The sequence below is a fragment of the Protomyctophum parallelum genome (assembly GCF_964188405.1).
Source record: "Protomyctophum parallelum genome assembly, chromosome: 14".
NCBI lineage: Eukaryota > Metazoa > Chordata > Actinopteri > Myctophiformes > Myctophidae > Protomyctophum > Protomyctophum parallelum.
In genome coordinates, this window is record NC_139709.1 from 9,224,527 (window position 1) to 9,241,887 (window position 17,361).

General features: G+C 43.2%; 2 protein-coding genes across 2 annotated transcripts in view; both read left to right on the forward strand.

The window, feature by feature from the left end:
- adcyap1r1a (adenylate cyclase activating polypeptide 1a (pituitary) receptor type I) overlaps positions 1–17,361 on the forward strand; it is a gene marked incomplete at its 3' end in the record, with an annotated part of 56,244 nt that overhangs the window by 24,970 nt on the left and 13,913 nt on the right. Inside the window, exons 3-8 of the mRNA XM_083782205.1 lie at positions 8,109–8,219; positions 9,313–9,416; positions 10,429–10,526; positions 12,044–12,176; positions 15,666–15,819; positions 16,604–16,664. Coding sequence (XP_083638331.1) covers positions 8,109–8,219; positions 9,313–9,416; positions 10,429–10,526; positions 12,044–12,176; positions 15,666–15,819; positions 16,604–16,664 — 661 coding nt within the window. The remainder of the gene's footprint in view (positions 1–8,108; positions 8,220–9,312; positions 9,417–10,428; positions 10,527–12,043; positions 12,177–15,665; positions 15,820–16,603; positions 16,665–17,361) is intronic.
- LOC310870494 (protein PBDC1-like) lies at positions 5,801–6,286 on the forward strand (the record flags this gene model as incomplete). Its single annotated transcript, XM_083781730.1, has 1 exon — positions 5,801–6,286. The coding sequence occupies one exon, from the start codon at positions 5,801–5,803 to the stop codon at positions 6,284–6,286; it is 486 nt and encodes a 161-aa protein (XP_083637856.1).

Genomic DNA, 17,361 nt, shown 5'->3' on the forward strand with positions numbered 1-17,361 from the left:
AGACACAGTGAATAGAGTTCATAGAGTTGTCTTAGACACAGTGAATAGAGTTCATAGAGTTGTCTTAGACACAGTGAATAGAGTTCATAGAGTTGTCTTAGACACAGTGAATAGAGTCCATATAGTTGTCTTAGACACAGTGAATAGAGTCCATAGAGTTGTCTTAGACACAGTGAATAGAGTTCATAGAGTTGTCTTAGACACAGTGAATAGAGTTCATAGAGTTGTCTTAGACACAGTGAATAGAGTCCATAGAGTTGTCTTAGACACAGTGAATAGAGTTCATAGAGTTGTCTTAGACACAGTGAATAGAGTTCACAGAGTTGTCTTAGACACAGTGAATAGAGTTCATAGAGTTGTCTTAGACACAGTGAATAGAGTTCATAGTGTTGTCTTAGACACAGTGAATAGAGTTCATAGAGTTGTCTTAGACACAGTGAATAGAGTTCATAGTGTTGTCTTAGACACAGTGAATAGAGTTCATAGTGTTGTCTTAGACACAGTGAATAGAGTTCATAGAGTTGTCTTAGACACAGTGAATAGAGTCCATAGAGTTGTCTTAGACACAGTGAATAGAGTTCATAGAGTTGTCTTAGACACAGTGAATAGAGTTCATAGAGTTGTCTTAGACACAGTGAATAGAGTTCATAGAGTTGTCTTAGACACAGTGAATAGAGTTCATAGAGTTGTCTTAGACACAGTGAATAGAGTTCATAGAGTTGTCTTAGACACAGTGAATAGAGTCCATAGAGTTGTCTTAGACACAGTGAATAGAGTTCATAGAGTTGTCTTAGACACAGTGAATAGAGTTGTCTTAGACACAGTGAATAGAGTTCATAGAGTTGTCTTAGACACAGTGAATAGAGTTCATAGAGTTGTCTTAGACACAGTGAATAGAGTTCATAGAGTTGTCTTAGACAGTGAATAGAGTTCATAGAGTTGTCTTAGACACAGTGAATATAGTTCATAGAGTTGTCTTAGACACAGTGAATAGAGTTGTCTTAGACACAGTTAATAGAGTTCATAGAGTTGTCTTAGACACAGTGAATAGAGTTCATAGAGTTGTCTTAGACACAGTGAATAGAGTTCATAGAGTTGTCTTAGACACAGTGAATAGAGTTCATAGAGTTGTCTTAGACACAGTGAATAGAGTTCATAGAGCTGTCTTAGACACAGTGAATAGAGTTCATAGAGTTGTCTTAGACACAGTGAATAGAGTTCATAGAGTTGTCTTAGACACAGTGAATAGAGTCCATAGAGTTGTCTTAGACACAGTGAATAGAGTTCATAGAGTTGTCTTAGACACAGTGAATAGAGTTCATAGAGTTGTCTTAGACACAGTGAATAGAGTTCATAGAGTTGTCTTAGACACAGTGAATGGAGTTCATAGTGTTGTCTTAGACACAGTGAATAGAGTCCATAGAGTTGTCTTAGACACAGTGAATAGAGTTCATAGAGTTGTCTTAGACACAGTGAATAGAGTTCATAGAGTTGTCTTAGACACAGTGAATAGAGTTCATAGAGTTGTCTTAGACACAGTGAATAGAGTTCATAGAGTTGTCTTAGACACAGTGAATAGAGTTCATAGAGTTGTCTTAGACACAGTGAATAGAGTTCATAGAGTTGTCTTAGACACAGTGAATAGAGTTCATAGAGTTGTCTTAGACACAGTGAATAGAGTTCATAGAGTTGTCTTAGACACAGTGAATAGAGTTCATAGAGTTGTCTTAGACACAGTGAATAGAGTTCATAGAGTTGTCTTAGACACAGTGAATAGAGTTCATAGAGTTGTCTTAGACACAGTGAATAGAGTGAATAGAGTTGTCTTAGACACAGTGAATAGAGTTCATAGAGTTGTCTTAGACACAGTGAATAGAGTTCATAGAGTTGTCTTAGACACAGTGAATAGAGTTCATAGAGTTGTCTTAGACACAGTGAATAGAGTTCATAGAGTTGTCTTAGACACAGTGAATAGAGTCCATAGAGTTGTCTTAGACACAGTGAATAGAGTTCATAGAGTTGTCTTAGACACAGTGAATAGAGTCCACAGAGTTGTCTTAGACACAGTGAATAGAGTGAATAGAGTTGTCTTAGACACAGTGAATAGAGTTCATAGAGTTGTCTTAGACACAGTGAATAGAGTTCATAGAGTTGTCTTAGACACAGTGAATAGAGTCCATAGAGTTGTCTTAGACACAGCGAATAGAGTCCATAGAGTTGTCTTAGACACAGTGAATAGAGTTGTCTTAGACACAGTGAATAGAGTTCATAGAGTTGTCTTAGACACAGTGAATAGAGTTCATAGAGTTGTCTTAGACACAGTGAATAGAGTTCATAGAGTTGTCTTAGACACAGTGAATAGAGTTGTCTTAGACACAGTGAATAGAGTTCATAGAGTTGTCTTAGACACAGTGAATAGAGTTCATAGAGTTGTCTTAGACACAGTGAATAGAGTTCATAGAGTTGTCTTAGACACAGTGAATAGAGTTCATAGAGTTGTCTTAGACACAGTGAATAGAGTTCATAGAGTTGTCTTAGACACAGTGAATAGAGTCCATAGAGTTGTCTTAGACACAGTGAATAGAGTTCATAGTGTTGTCTTAGACACAGTGAATAGAGTTCATAGAGTTGTCTTAGACACAGTAAATAGAGTTCATATAGTTGTCTTAGACACAGTGAATAGAGTTCATAGAGTTGTCTTAGACACAGTGAATAGAGTTCATAGAGTTGTCTTAGACACAGTGAATAGAGTTCATAGAGTTGTCTTAGACACAGTGAATAGAGTTCATAGAGTTGTCTTAGACACAGTGAATAGAGTTCATAGAGTTGTCTTAGACACAGTGAATAGAGTTCATAGAGTTGTCTTAGACACAGTGAATAGAGTGAATAGAGTTGTCTTAGACACAGTGAATAGAGTTCACAGAGTTGTCTTAGACACAGTGAATAGAGTTCATAGAGTTGTCTTAGACACAGTGAATAGAGTTCATAGAGTTGTCTTAGACACAGTGAATAGAGTTCATAGAGGTGTCTTAGACACAGTGAATAGAGTTCATAGAGTTGTCTTAGACACAGTGAATAGAGTTCACAGAGTTGTCTTAGACACAGTGAATAGAGTTCACAGAGTTGTCTTAGACACAGTGAATATAGTTCATATAGTTGTCTTAGACACAATGAATAGAGTTCATAGAGCTGTCTTAGACACAGTGAATAGAGTTCATAGAGTTGTCTTAGACACAGTGAATAGAGTTCATAGAGTTGTCTTAGACACAGTGAATAGAGTTCATAGAGTTGTCTTAGACACAGTGAATAGAGTTCATAGAGTTGTCTTAGACACAGTGAATAGAGTTGTCTTAGACACAGTGAATAGAGTCCATAGAGTTGTCTTAGACACAGTGAATAGAGTTCATAGAGTTGTCTTAGACACAGTGAATAGAGTTCACAGAGCTGTCTTAGACACAGTGAATAGAGTTCATAGAGTTGTCTTAGACACAGTGAATAGAGTTCATAGAGTTGTCTTAGACACAGTGAATAGAGTTCATAGAGTTGTCTTAGACACAGTGAATAGAGTTCATAGAGTTGTCTTAGACACAGTGAATAGAGTTCATAGAGTTGTCTTAGACACAGTGAATAGAGTTCATAGAGTTGTCTTAGACACAGTGAATAGAGTTCATAGAGTTGTCTTAGACACAGTGAATAGAGTTCATAGAGTTGTCTTAGACACAGTGAATAGAGTTCATAGAGTTGTCTTAGACACAGTGAATAGAGTTCATAGAGTTGTCTTAGACACAGTGAATAGAGTTCATAGAGTTGTCTTAGACACAGTGAATAGAGTTCAAAGAGTTGTCTTAGACACAGGGCTGCAACAACCAGCCATTATTTTCTACTATTGACTATTCTGTGGTTCCATTTTGACTAATCGAAGAATCGAGGAATTAGTTTCTTTAATTTTTGTTGTATATATCAACAAATCAATGTACAATTATTTGAATCGATCTTTTTTAAATAATCGATACAATGGGGATTAGTCTCATTCACCACTTAATGCCTAATCATCGTCATACAACGGTAACGTGCAAAAATACACGTTACCGACGGAACACAATCTGTCACAACATTGTTGCAGCGATATTAACGATACTAACATTTATTTATTTTTTTATTAAATATAACCGATTTAATCGATTTACATTAACTGTTGCAACCCCTAATTCTCAGTCTCAGATGGCAAGCAAGACACAGTCACACATTGATAAAAGACAGTGCTGGGTGAAACACTGGCTCCCGATCAGTCAGTGTTTATTTCCAACAGCTCAGAGTGCCATGAGGGGGAGTGGGGGTCCTGAGGCTGACACATTGAAATAAACCGCTCCCATCTGGCACCTCTAAGTTGGCCAATACCAACAACAAAAAAGAGGGTCCTTTGGAAAGACAAACTCGCTTAAAAATTAAAAATAAATTCCGTAGCCAAATCTTCTGTCATTGGGAGTAATCCGCCTGACATGTGGTCTGATTTAATGTTCCCCAGTCGATCTTTCACATGAAGGTCATCCGAAATGTAGACAGTTTCGATTTGTAGTGTAAGCATTTACACTTGCAGACAAATTAAACTACTCATTTTGGTGTAGTTCTGTAGCAGGAAAGCCATCTGCAAGTCTGTCTGTCTGTCTGTCTGTCTGTCTGTCTGTCTGTCTGGGGCTAATCTAGCATACTGCTGCACAGATCAGTGTACATATCTTTTCAAATATGTTTTATATTCCCTGAAATATTGAACTTGAATTCAATAAGGGAATCAGGCTGAAACCCTACTCAAATATGGAGTCATAGATGCTTCATAGATGAAGGGAATCAGGCTGAAACCCTACTCAAATATGGAGACATAGATGCTTTATAGATGGCAGATGTCATAGACACGTGAATCCACGACGTCCGGATCCACGTTCAAGAAGCCACGTGTTTATTAGACCTCGTCTTGTTGTATGTATGTCTGTCCACCCCCCGTGTTTTCTCCGAATCCCCATAGACTTTAACGTGTGGCTTTGTCACTTCGAGTGTTTGGATCTATTTTTCTTTTCTTTCATTTAAGTCTGAACTTGACTATGGTTGCCCCTATGAGGGTGAACTGAGAACACTGCTATCTTGTCCGAGATCGTTTGCCATGGTGACATTTAAGGAGCTACGTGGAGAGGGTACACAGCATGTTGTTGGAAGCAGCGTGGGCCATGACACAGGCCTCTGTGCTCACCAGGCACTTCCTGAAACACACCGGCGGCTTCCAGTGGTGTAATGTAACTAAGTACATTTACTCAAGTGTGTCTGTGGCTTAATCCATTTTGGGGCGGGAAGTTGGGAACCCCTTTTGGTGTTTTAAGCATTATGTTATACTTTAGCTACACACGTACACACACTCACACTCCTCTCTCTCTCTCTCTGTCGCTCTAATGAATTAGTCTCATGTCACGCAGCTGCGTCTAGATTCTCCCGGCGGATCCTGCCGGGCTAATGGATAGGTGGGTTGAGCTGAAACTATGCCCAAATATGGAGATGCCTGACATTGCAGTCGTGATGTCATAGTACTGACATCATACTGTAGACTTTATTATAGTCTCGGAGCACTTTGTGTCTGATTCACCTGCACAGGAGCCTAGCTGGTATTGTGCTATTGACGTTTCAAGCTATTTGACGTCCCACGGGGTCCTTTGGAGCACAGATCTATTTGACGTCCCTCGGGGTCCTTTGGAGCGCAGATCGGGGTCCTTTGGAGCACAGATCGGGGTCCTTTGGAGCACAGATCGCAGGCATCATGGCGGCGAATAACGGATCTTCGGCTATCGAGGGAACGTCATCGGTCGCTCATGCACCGTCTCTTCCAGCGGAGGAATACGTAAATGACCCGCAGTTCGAGGTCATGTGGGCGATGAAAGCGTACAACCACGCGGAAGGCTACTTCCATCTCATCTCGTCGGCTGACCCAAAGTCTCTGATGCTGACGACGGCGGACGATGAGATCTACTCCTGCTTCAGGGAAGCCTTCGGTGACCTCGACGTCAAGCTGCTCGGTCCAGAAGACCTCAAGTCCGACGAGGCCAAAGAGAAATGGCGTCCGTTCTGTAACCAGTTCGATGGGATGGTCGATGACTTCAACTACGGTACTCTGCTGCGTCTGGACTGTGAAAAGGGCTACACGGACCAGAACACCATATTCGCCACCAGGATTCAGTTTTATGCCATCGAGATAGCTCGCAACAGAGAGGGATTTAACGGCCCACTTTACAATTCCAAGAGCTAGCTTTTCGTTGGCCTGGCCCAGTCATTAGCCTGGCCCAGCCATTAGCCTGGCCCAGCCATTAGCCTGGCCCAGCCATTAGCCTGGCCCAGCCATTAGCCTGGTCCAGACATTAGCCTGGCCCAGCCATTAGCCTGGCCCAGCCATTAGCCTGGCCCAGCCAGCATGGTTTCCGGTCTAGAGGGACGGGTGCCACTGGGATCACGACGGTGGATCCCCCGATCTGAGCGATCTTTGGTGTGGATCGGAGCAACGTCGCCGAGCCTTGCAAGACTGTCTGCATGTTAACGTTTGTGCTGTTCCACCATTCATTCCACCATCCATTATGCAATTTTAAAACACTTTCCGCGCTACCCCTATAATCCACAAGGTCGCCACCTAGTGCCGAAGAAATCCACACTATGAGCTCTCATTCGAGGCGAGGCATCACCGCGGAATGTTTTCACTTTCTTATCGTGATCAAAGTTTAGACTTTTATAAGGTCTCAAAGGTCGCAGTTTGTGAGTAAAACAAAGTACAAAAAAAACTGTGTGTGTGTGTGTTAGGGTGGCCAGACGTCCGGTTTCACGCCGGACAGTCCGGTTTTAGACCCACCTGTCCTCCTCCCACCTCAACCTCCGGCCGGACACATAATTGTCCGTTTTTTTGTGATATACAATGCTTGTGTCATAACTGTCATTTACGTCGTCTGGGTATTAAAATCTCTGCAGCGCTGCTCAGCTCCGCAGCGAGCCGGCCACACTCCCTCTGTCAAGAGAGAGGAGACGTTCGTAGTGTTGCCATGTCCGCTTAATTATAAGCGACTTTGGGCTTGTTTTATAAAATAGCCTACTAAGCCTAGTCAGGCTTCTTTTGGGCTTGTTTTCATAGTTGGTTGCTTGGTTCTCTTCCAAAACCTGGCAACACTGCCAGTGGGACGGTCGGTTTGTTTGTTGTGGAATGTGTGCTCTCACAATCACTTTAGGATAGTTAATGCAGAGATAAATAAACCAAATATGCCGAAATGAAAAACTACATTTAATGAGCAATGGAGCAAGGAACTCGACTTCATAAAGAAAGGGAGGCTAAAGCACTGTGAACATATAGGCTACTGGCATCATACTAGTATGTCCCACACCGATGACCATAAGACTATAAAAAAACCCACAAGAAAGAGATTAAACATAAAATATAATAAATTGATTATAAAATGAATGGCCTTTGTGGTACCCTATAATTTAAAAAGGTTAATTTAATTAGCAAATATATGTTCTCTGTGGACATAATGCTGGAGATGATGGTGAAAATCAGGTGCAATAGTAGTAGTAATAATAATATCTGGGAGGGGGGGAGCGAATCTGGGAGAGGGGGGGGGGGGTCGGGGGAGCGGGCCCCGCAAAAGTGTCCTCCTTTCTGAGGTCTTGCAGGTGGCCACCCTTGTGTGGTGGAGAATAGAACGGCATTAATACGGTTAATGTGACATATGTCGAATGTTGACAAAGAAAATCTGATGTATTATTATATTTCTCTTTTTGGTGGTGAACATTCTTTCGGAACCACCGTCCCATTAACCTGACTCCGCCAGACGGAAGAAGTTTGTTTCACTAACTATTTCCATCTGGGATCTCAGTAGGCTAACCGCTGTCATGGCCGTCCATTTTGTCAGCCTACTTGGCAGGTGATTGAATAGGACCGTCTGTCAATCATAATATTGACTTGTCCATGTCACTAATGCACCATTTATCGTCCCATAGGTGACGTAAGAAGCTAGAGTTTGACATTTCTCCACCGTGCTCCACAACCTTGCATGTCATTCAAGTAACGTTATCCATCCTGTGTCCCTCAGCGTGCCCCTGGTTGTGGGACAACCTGACGTGCTGGCAGGCTGCCAGCCTGGGCGAGGTGGTCGTGGTCAACTGTCCAGAGCTCTTCCACGAAGTCATGGGCCCAGAGGATGGTATGTACCGTTATTTATTCGGCATTTGGAGCCACATACCATACCATCTTTATTTATATAGCACATTTATATAACAACCACAACTTCATTTAAAAACAAACAGCATACACAGTGTCACTTTCAACATAAAAAAACAACTCATACTACGCTTGGAAATGCCAGAGAATAAAGATAAGTCTTGAGGCGTAATTTAAACTCCTTGTCTTATGTGTAGAGGCAGCTCATTCCGAAAAGCCGGGTTCTCTCTGAGCTTCAGCCTGGTTTTAGGCACCACCAGGAGAAGCTGGTCAGAGCTGGACCTAAGATTTAGCCTCTCAGACGCAATACTTTGAATATTTTGTTATTTTTCGATAACATTCCATGCTGTATTGATGTTGGTAATGGTAAACCATGGGGCAAGGGGTTCTCAAAATCTATGTTTTTAAGACCCCCAGAAATGCCTTGGCCATGTTCCCATCGAAAAATATATAATAAAAATAACTGGTCCAAAACAAAACTGTGATATTTCTTAATCATTTCACCAAAAACGTTTATAACAATGTAAAATGTCCATTAATATGTCAGTTATGTAACATAATATAAATAAATAGAATTAAATGTACTTACTGACTTACTCCTGATGACGTCCCAAAACCATTGACTTAGGCCCCCAAAATGGCCTATTTTGGCCTAAGTCACACTGATTTTACTAAAAGCATGCTCCTTTTCAATTATTGAAATGATAAATTTACCTCTGGTAAATTATTTTACCAGAGGCGGCCACAGTGTCATGAGGAGCTGACTTAGGCAAAAAGAAATCCACAAAAATTGACTTTGGCCAACCCATTTTGGGTGGGAACCCCTTTTGGTGTTAGCATTACGTTATGCTTTAGCTATTGAAAAATAGCAGATCTACAAGCTCATAGCGCGCCACCGAGTGGCGCACTACGAGCTTGTAGGTCTGCTATTTTTGAAAAAAATCAAAGAACCACTGACATAGAAACATAGCTTTTTCAGAAAACTGTCAGGATGTCAGAAGTAGAAGACATTTTTAGAATCTGATCTCAGGTCAGAATGGGTTAAGATGGTGACGAGGACATTGTCATGCTTTCAGAGATGGGGACGGTGAGCCGGAACTGTACGGAGTTCGGCTGGTCTGAACCCTTCCCTCACTACGTGGAGGTCTGCCTCTTCGACGACGACAACGCCACCAAACCCGTACGTACTGTACCAAACCCAGGTGGAGTTTGCATGTTCTCCCCGTGTCCCCTAGGGTAGGTACCCTCACATGTTCTCCCCGTGTCCCCTAGGGTAGGTACCCTCACATGTTCTCCCCGTGTCCCCTAGGGTAGGTACCCTCACATGTTCTCCCCGTGTCCCCTAGGGTAGGTACCCTCACATGTTCTCCCCGTGTCCCCTAGGGTAGGTACCCTCACATGTTCTCCCCGTGTCCCCTAGGGTAGGTACCCTCACATGTTCCCCGTGTCCCCTAGGGTAGGTACCCTCACATGTTCTCCCCGTGTCCCCTAGGGTAGGTACCCTCACATGTTCTCCCCGTGTCCCCTAGGGTAGGTACCCTCACATGTTCTCCCCGTGTCCCCTAGGGTAGGTACCCTCACATGTTCTCCCCGTGTCCCCTATAGGGTAGGTACCCTCACATGTTCTCCCCGTGTCCCCTAGGGTAGGTACCCTCACATGTTCTCCCCGTGTCCCCTATAGGGTAGGTACCCTCACATGTTCTCCCCGTGTCCCCTATAGGGTAGGTACCCTCACATGTTCTCCCCGTGTCCCCTAGGGTAGGTACCCTCACAAAAAACATGCAGTAATCCTGGTCACTAAACTGCCTCCCCCTGGCCAGCCGGGGCGCCTGATGGAGGGGAAAGGAACTGGTTGGAATAACGTGTTCCTTCCACGCGCTATACGTCCAACCAGGGAAACTCCCCCCTGTCAGGTGTAAAGGAGCAACTTTGGACACTCAGGCATGAAGGAAGCATGAGTTCAAGTCCGTTGCTCTCCCCTTGTCCCCCATATATGGGGACTAGGTTGGTGGAGGGTGTGTAGAGCCCAGGATCACATTAGATGATTGACACAGGGGTGAAAAATGGGTTACAAAATCGTGGGATAAAAAAAATATATATAAAAAAAAAAAACAGGCCTCGTTTTCCTTATCTATAACACAGATTTACACTGTTTCTCTTCCCGACACACTGTGTGCTGTGCTGTGCTGCAGGATATGTATTATGCATCAGTCAAGGCCCTGTATACGGTGGGCTACAGCACGTCTCTGGTGTCTCTGACCACTGCCATGGTCATCCTCTGCAGGTTCAGGTGAGCTCCGCTGTCTATTTTAGATCTTTGTTGTTTTTTTAACCCATTCTGACCTGAGATCAGATTCATACGGAGGTTTCCACTGGACACACACTGGTCTGATTAACCCATTCTGACCTGAGATCAGATTCTAAAAAATGTCAGTCGTTCTTCGATTTTTCAAAAATAGCAGACCTACAAGCTCGTATCGCGCCACTCGGTGGCGCGATATGAGCTTGTAGATCTGCTATTTTTAAATAGCTAAAGCACGACATGATGCTGACACCAAAATGGGTGCCCGGTCAGAATGGGTTAATCACTGGTCCCTTGATCACCCATCCATCAAATCAAATCTGCTTTCAAATACAAAGAGAATACAATGCCTGCCTGGGCATAAAATGAACTGGAGCACTCGACTGGTCTGCATGTTTCCTGTTGCTTTGCGGCGGTCGGTGGCTGACGTTTCGACTTTCGTCTTCCTCAAAGTCAAAGCTTTCAAATACTACACTGGCAAAGTGTACATCACAGACCACTGTCAGAGACGGCTATATTGTAATTCACTTCTATTCCACTTTGTCACTTACTTACTTATACTCCACTACATCTCAGAGGCAAATATTGTACTTTTGCTGCACTACAATTATTTGAAGTGTCCTTATTAAAACGAACTGGGCATCTGCCTCAACCAGCAGAACAATCATAACATGATGTAAAAACATTGCCGGACACTAGCCTGCAGAATCATGACCTCAGCAATGCAGCCTTGTAATCAACTCCTGACATAGCTTATGGCTCCTGAGGATAGTCAAATTCTGTCTCGGCTTGTTCAATGCTTGTGGGGCAACCTGGTCACCATAGCCACGGGAAGTAGTTTGACCAGGGGGTACGGAGCGCAAAGCCACGGCTGTGCCACTCACTCAACCAGTTGTTATAAAAACCCTGTCTAATTAATACCTTATGTCAAAAGAAAGTGGCTGGAAATGACAGATAACGCAGCTATATAACACTATGCATGACCGAGAACGTCTCTGTCAAAACATTATCCCTTATTATCTCTCTCCTGCCATTTTCCACTTCCAATAAAGCGGAAATGAGTTAGTCGTTAGTCCCCTAACCTCATATCGGTCTTAACCGGCCACGTAAGTCCCCTAACCTCATATCAGTCTTAACCGGCCACGTAAGTCCCCTAACCTCATATCAGTCTTAACCGGCCACGTAAGTCCCCTAACCTCATATCAGTCTTAACCGGCCACATAAGTCCAGTAACCTCATATCAGTCTTAACCGGCCACGTAAGTCCCCTAACCTCATATCAGTCTTAACCGGCCACGTAAGTCCCCTAACCTCATATCAGTCTTAACCGGCCACGTACTGTAAGTCAGTTACACAATGTTTTGACTCCTGCGTTTCCTAATCGCAGCCAGTATACATGCAGTAGGCTCCAGGCGAACCTGCTGGCATCGATCGTATTCTAATGATAAGTAACCTGCTGGTGATTATGGATTCCAAGCGGGCGGTCTGTCTATCCTCTCTCCACAGGAAGCTCCACTGCACGCGGAATTACATCCACATGAACCTGTTCGTGTCGTTCATCCTGAGAGCCGTCTCCGTGTTCATCAAGGACGGAGTTCTATACGCCGAGGAGGACGAAGACCACTGCTTTGTACACACGGTTAGTACTACTCAGTACACACCTATAGGCATACAGTTAGTACCCTACTCATACCGTACACACAGTATACATACAGTACATAAATACTTACATACATACCACACTGGGCGAGACCTGTTACCACAAGTGTCTTAACCAGAAGTAACTCCAAAGGAAGTTAAACGTTGCACAATTCCCTGTGCATGAAACCTGTGTTGGGATTGGTAAAAAAAAAAAAAAGACCCATGCATTACAGACACTGAAATATGTATGTATACCTTGTATGAGATCCCTGGGAACCTTTCACACCCTTTCCTATCTGATATAAAAGGAGCCACAGTGAGAATACGAGAATGTTATTAAACAATGATTACAAATGCAGATCATTGTCATTATGCATATATGCAAAGCTAAATGATCTTAACCCATTTTGGGGCGGGAAGGAACCCCTTTTGGTGTTAGCATTATGTTATGCTTTAGCTATTGAAAAATATATTTTTGAAATATCGTGAAAATGAGGCACAAATTCAGGCCAAAATGGATTAATTAGGCCTTGACGAGGTCAGTTGAAATCAGACCATTAACATATTAGTCCCCTTTAAAAAAAAGCTGCCCTGTCGCTGTCCCCATGGCAATCGCAGGTCATCTTAATGGCATCACGGTGCTGGGAAATCAGATCTGTGCTGTAATTGGTCGGCCCCACTGAGGATGGACTCCTTTATTAACATGATATCATTAGATTATGTGCCCCCTCAGATGTCATTACTGTTTGCTGTACTAGTTTAAATCCAGAACTAAGATAAATATTGCTTGTATTTTGCAGGGCAATGTCCCACGGTTAAAACAATATCCCTGCCATCATGTCTAGATAGAGATTTGTTGAATTTCTCCCTGCATGTATTTGTCTGACCATTTTGGTTTTAGGCTGACGGGGTGTGACAGATAAACGTGAATAATATTTCAATACGCTAAAAGGTAATGGGCCATATCTTGCGCCCATCGCAAATTGCCGCTAAGTGCAACAACGTCGTAGGTGTTCATTGCTAGTTTCCAACCGATGACGTTGTCATTTTCACACCCCGTGCCCACGTTGTACAATTACCACATGCGCTCGTCTCGTCTCTGTGCGCTGATGGGCATTCTTGGTCTTAAAGTGAAAAGGAAAGGAAAGGAAAGGTACTATGTTTACCCAGGGTAACTGGACTAAGCTCAAGAACTTGTTTACAGCCAGGCCCTGCTCATAGAACATTTCATGGTAGGGGTTCCGGGTTCAATGCCTTGTCCAAGGGCACTTCAGCGGTGGTAATTTTAACGTGCCGGTCCGTGGATACGAACTAGCGACCTTTCCGATATCAAGACCGCTCCGCAAACCGTTCGGCCACCGCTGCCCCGCTGTGAGGTGTGGTCTACTGGTGCATTGCTATCTTACAGACGGTGAGAAGGTCAAAACGCGATTACATCACCTAGACCAGTCCTTATAGCTGGTCTTAACCCATTCTGGACGGGAACCCCTGTTGGTGTTTTAAGCATTATGTTATACTGCAGCTATTGAAAAATAGAAGATCTACAGGTCTGCTATTTTTTAAAAATCGTGAAAATGCGGCACAAATCTTTGAATATTAATATTCTTTCAGAGCGAACGTTTTTTAACTCAAATCTTTGCTTCTGAGGGGTTCCTGGAATAACATATTTTCAGATGGGGGGGGGGGGGTCGGTGGCCAAATACATATCATTTTTGGGGTCCTTGACATGAAATATTGAGCACCACTGAATCACAGAATAATTTCAGAAAACTGTCAGGACTTAGAAGAGCAGCGCCGGCATTTCCTTGCTATTTAGAGAGCGCATTATTAAGATGCTCGCTTTTGTAGGCACAGTAATACTTGTATTATTCACATAGAGCGGGTGTCCATGACCATCCGTCTATTTGCTATGCTGGCAGGTAGCCCATGAAAAGAGAACGGTCTTCACTTTTCATGCTCAGAAAAGGCAGATAAACAGTTTTTCCACACACTTCATTTGTCATCATTCCTGGCTATTAAAAAGAAATAAAATGACTGGTGCATTTCTATAGCGCCTTTATCCAAAACACTTGACAGTGTGCATTTCAGTGTACATACGTACACACCCAAGGGCAGAGGAAACCTGTGTGTGTGTGTGTGTGTGTGTGTGTGTGTGTGTGTGTGTGTGTGTGTGTGTGTGTGTGTGTGTGTGTGTGTGTGTGTGTGTGTGTGTGTGTGTGTGTGTGTGTGTGTGTGTGTGTGTGTGTGTGTGTGTGTGTGTGTGTGTGTGTGTACGTGTGTGCGTCAATTTAACAAAGGTGCAGACGATCAGAAATCAGCAGAGAGTGATCGACGTTTGCACTACTGTATGCCGTATTGAAGTGGACTCGGCCCCGGAAATAAAAACGTCTGGGTTTCCGAGGCTACCAATCTGCTGACCGGGAGCAGCTCATAGTGGATCAGTGTGTGATTCTACCAATCTGCTGATCGGGAGCAGTTCATAGTGGATCAGTGTGTGATTCTACCAATCTGCTGATCGGGAGCAGCTCATAGTGGATCAGTGTGTGATTCTACCAATCTGCTGATCGGGAGCAGTTCATAGTGGATCAGTGTGTGATTCTACCAATCTGCTGATCGGGAGCAGTTCATAGTGGATCAGTGTGTGATTCTACCAATCTGCTGATCGGGAGCAGCTCATAGTGGATCAGTGTGTGATTCTACCAATCTGCTGATCGGGAGCAGCTCATAGTGGATCAGTGTGTGATCCTTGTGTGTGGCCCAATGCAGGTGGTGTGCAACACCTCATCTACACACAGGCGAGGAGCGAGCGTTCCCACAGCATTATCGTGCGGAAACCTGTCCTGATAAGGAGTGTCGGCCATTGCGTTGCGACGTAGCCTGAACCAATCAAATAACACAATGAATAGTATAGCGTGTGGAGCTCAACCAATGAAAGTGTTCGGGGGTCGTGGCGAAGCCTCGCTCAAATAGAGACTCTGCGAGCGAATACACGAGGGGTGGACGACGGCAGTCAGGACAGTCTTGTTGAAAAACATTTATTATAATGACATTTTCGTGTGTGTGTGTGTGTGTGTGTGTGTGTGTTCTCTCTGATGGTCCAGCCTGGGACATGCCCACAGCGTGGGAGCGTTTGTGGGAGCGTTTTGAACTCTCGACAGCTCAGTGTCCATAGGATGAGGCAGAAGGACTTGCGAGGTGTTGTACTGTCCCTGTTGTACTGTCTATGCCACCATATGAGACTAAGCCTAGTCCTGAGCACCGTCGTGTGAACGAATATGGCTATCAGAGACGCTGCTGAGTGACATTCTTGCATGCTGTATCATGATTCCAAACATGTGTCATAGGCTTGTGATTGTAACATAACTGCACCCATACTGTTTGTGTCCTTATGCATTTTCCTTTTAAAGTGTGGACCAAATAAAATAATTCAAATGTGTGTGCGTGTGCGTGTGCGTGTGCGTGTGCGTGTGCGTGTGTCCCAATGCAGTTGGCGTGTAAAACAGTGATGGTGTTCTTCCACTACTGTGTGATGTCCAACTACTTCTGGCTGTTCATAGAAGGCCTGTATCTGTTCACCCTGCTGGTGGAGACATTCTTCCCCGAGAGACGCTACTTCTACTGGTACACTATTGTAGGATGGGGTAGGTATCCTTCCACTAGTCCCTGAGAGACACACTACTTCTACTGGTACACTATTGTAGGAATATATCTATATAATGAAACTGTATGTATAAACTATACATATACTACTATACTATACCATATACAGATATATTATAAAGTGCTATGACTACATGAAAAGCAATTCTAGTGCTGTCTACGTACCATGCTATAAGTCTGTATAAAATGCTATCTAAGTCCACATGAAGTGCTATCTAAGGGGCTAGGGCAACTAACAAGTCTACATAAAGTGCTATCTAAGGGGCTAGTCTACATAAAGTGCTATCTAAGGGGCTAGTCTACATAAAGTGCTATCTAAGGGGCTAGTCCACATAAAGTGCTATCTAAGGGGCTAGTCTACATAAAGTGCTATCTAAGGGGCTAGTCTACATAAAGTGCTATCTAAGGGGCTAGTCTACATAAAGTGCTATCTAAGGGGCTAGTCTACATAAAGTGCTATCTAAGGGGCTAGTCTACATAAAGTGCTATCTAAGGAGCTAGTCTACATAAAGTGCTATCTAAGGGGCTAGTCTACATAAAGTGCTATCTAAGGGGCTAGTCTACATAAAGTGCTATCTAAGGGGCTAGTCTACATAAAGTGCTATCTAAGGGGCTAGTCTACATAAAGTGCTATCTAAGGAGCTAGTCTACATAAAGTGCTATCTAAGGGGCTAGTCTACATAAAGTGCTATCTAAGGGGCTAGTCTACATGAAGTGCTGTCTAAGGGGCTAATAGGTCAACTAACAACTCCTCTGTTACTGCAGGCACTCCTACCATCTGTGTGACTCTGTGGGCTGTGCTGAGGCTGCATTTTGATGACTCAGGGTACGTCTCCTCCGCGCACCAAGCTCATATCATGGCAATAAAAGCACACCATTATTTATGAGAAATAGCCAGGTGCAACGACATTATTTACATACAACTGCACAAAAGATACAGAGATGATATATTCACGTCCATGGGCAATGGAAACACTATATATTTATTATATCACAACGTTGCTCCCGGGTAGCACAGGGCTAAAGGTCCTGCTCACCACCATGCTGACTAAGGTCGGATTAAAGATAATCGAATAATGTTTTTTAGTTTTAGTTTTTAGTTTTTTAAACCCATTCTGGACGGGAAACCGTTTTGGTGTTTTAACTAAGCATTACCGGTATTTATCTATTGGAAAAATAGCAGATCTACAGGCGCATAGCGCATAACGAGCTTGTAGGTCTGCTATTTTTTTTTAATCGTGAAAGTGTGCCACAAATCTTTGAATATATATTCTTTCAGAAGACTTTTTATTTATTTCATGACATTAATTTTAATTTATTCTTCGTTTTTCTTTGAGGTTTTAGGACCTCAATTACACCCAAAAGAAAAACCTGAACTTTGAACATTCAGTGGATTTTCTGTGGTCTGGGATCTTCTCTGTGTGTCTGTGAAGTCTGGCAAATCCCGTCATATACTATGGGATTTGCTGGCTCTTACATCACACCTCACACAATCAGACCACAAAGCCCAGACCACAGAGAAT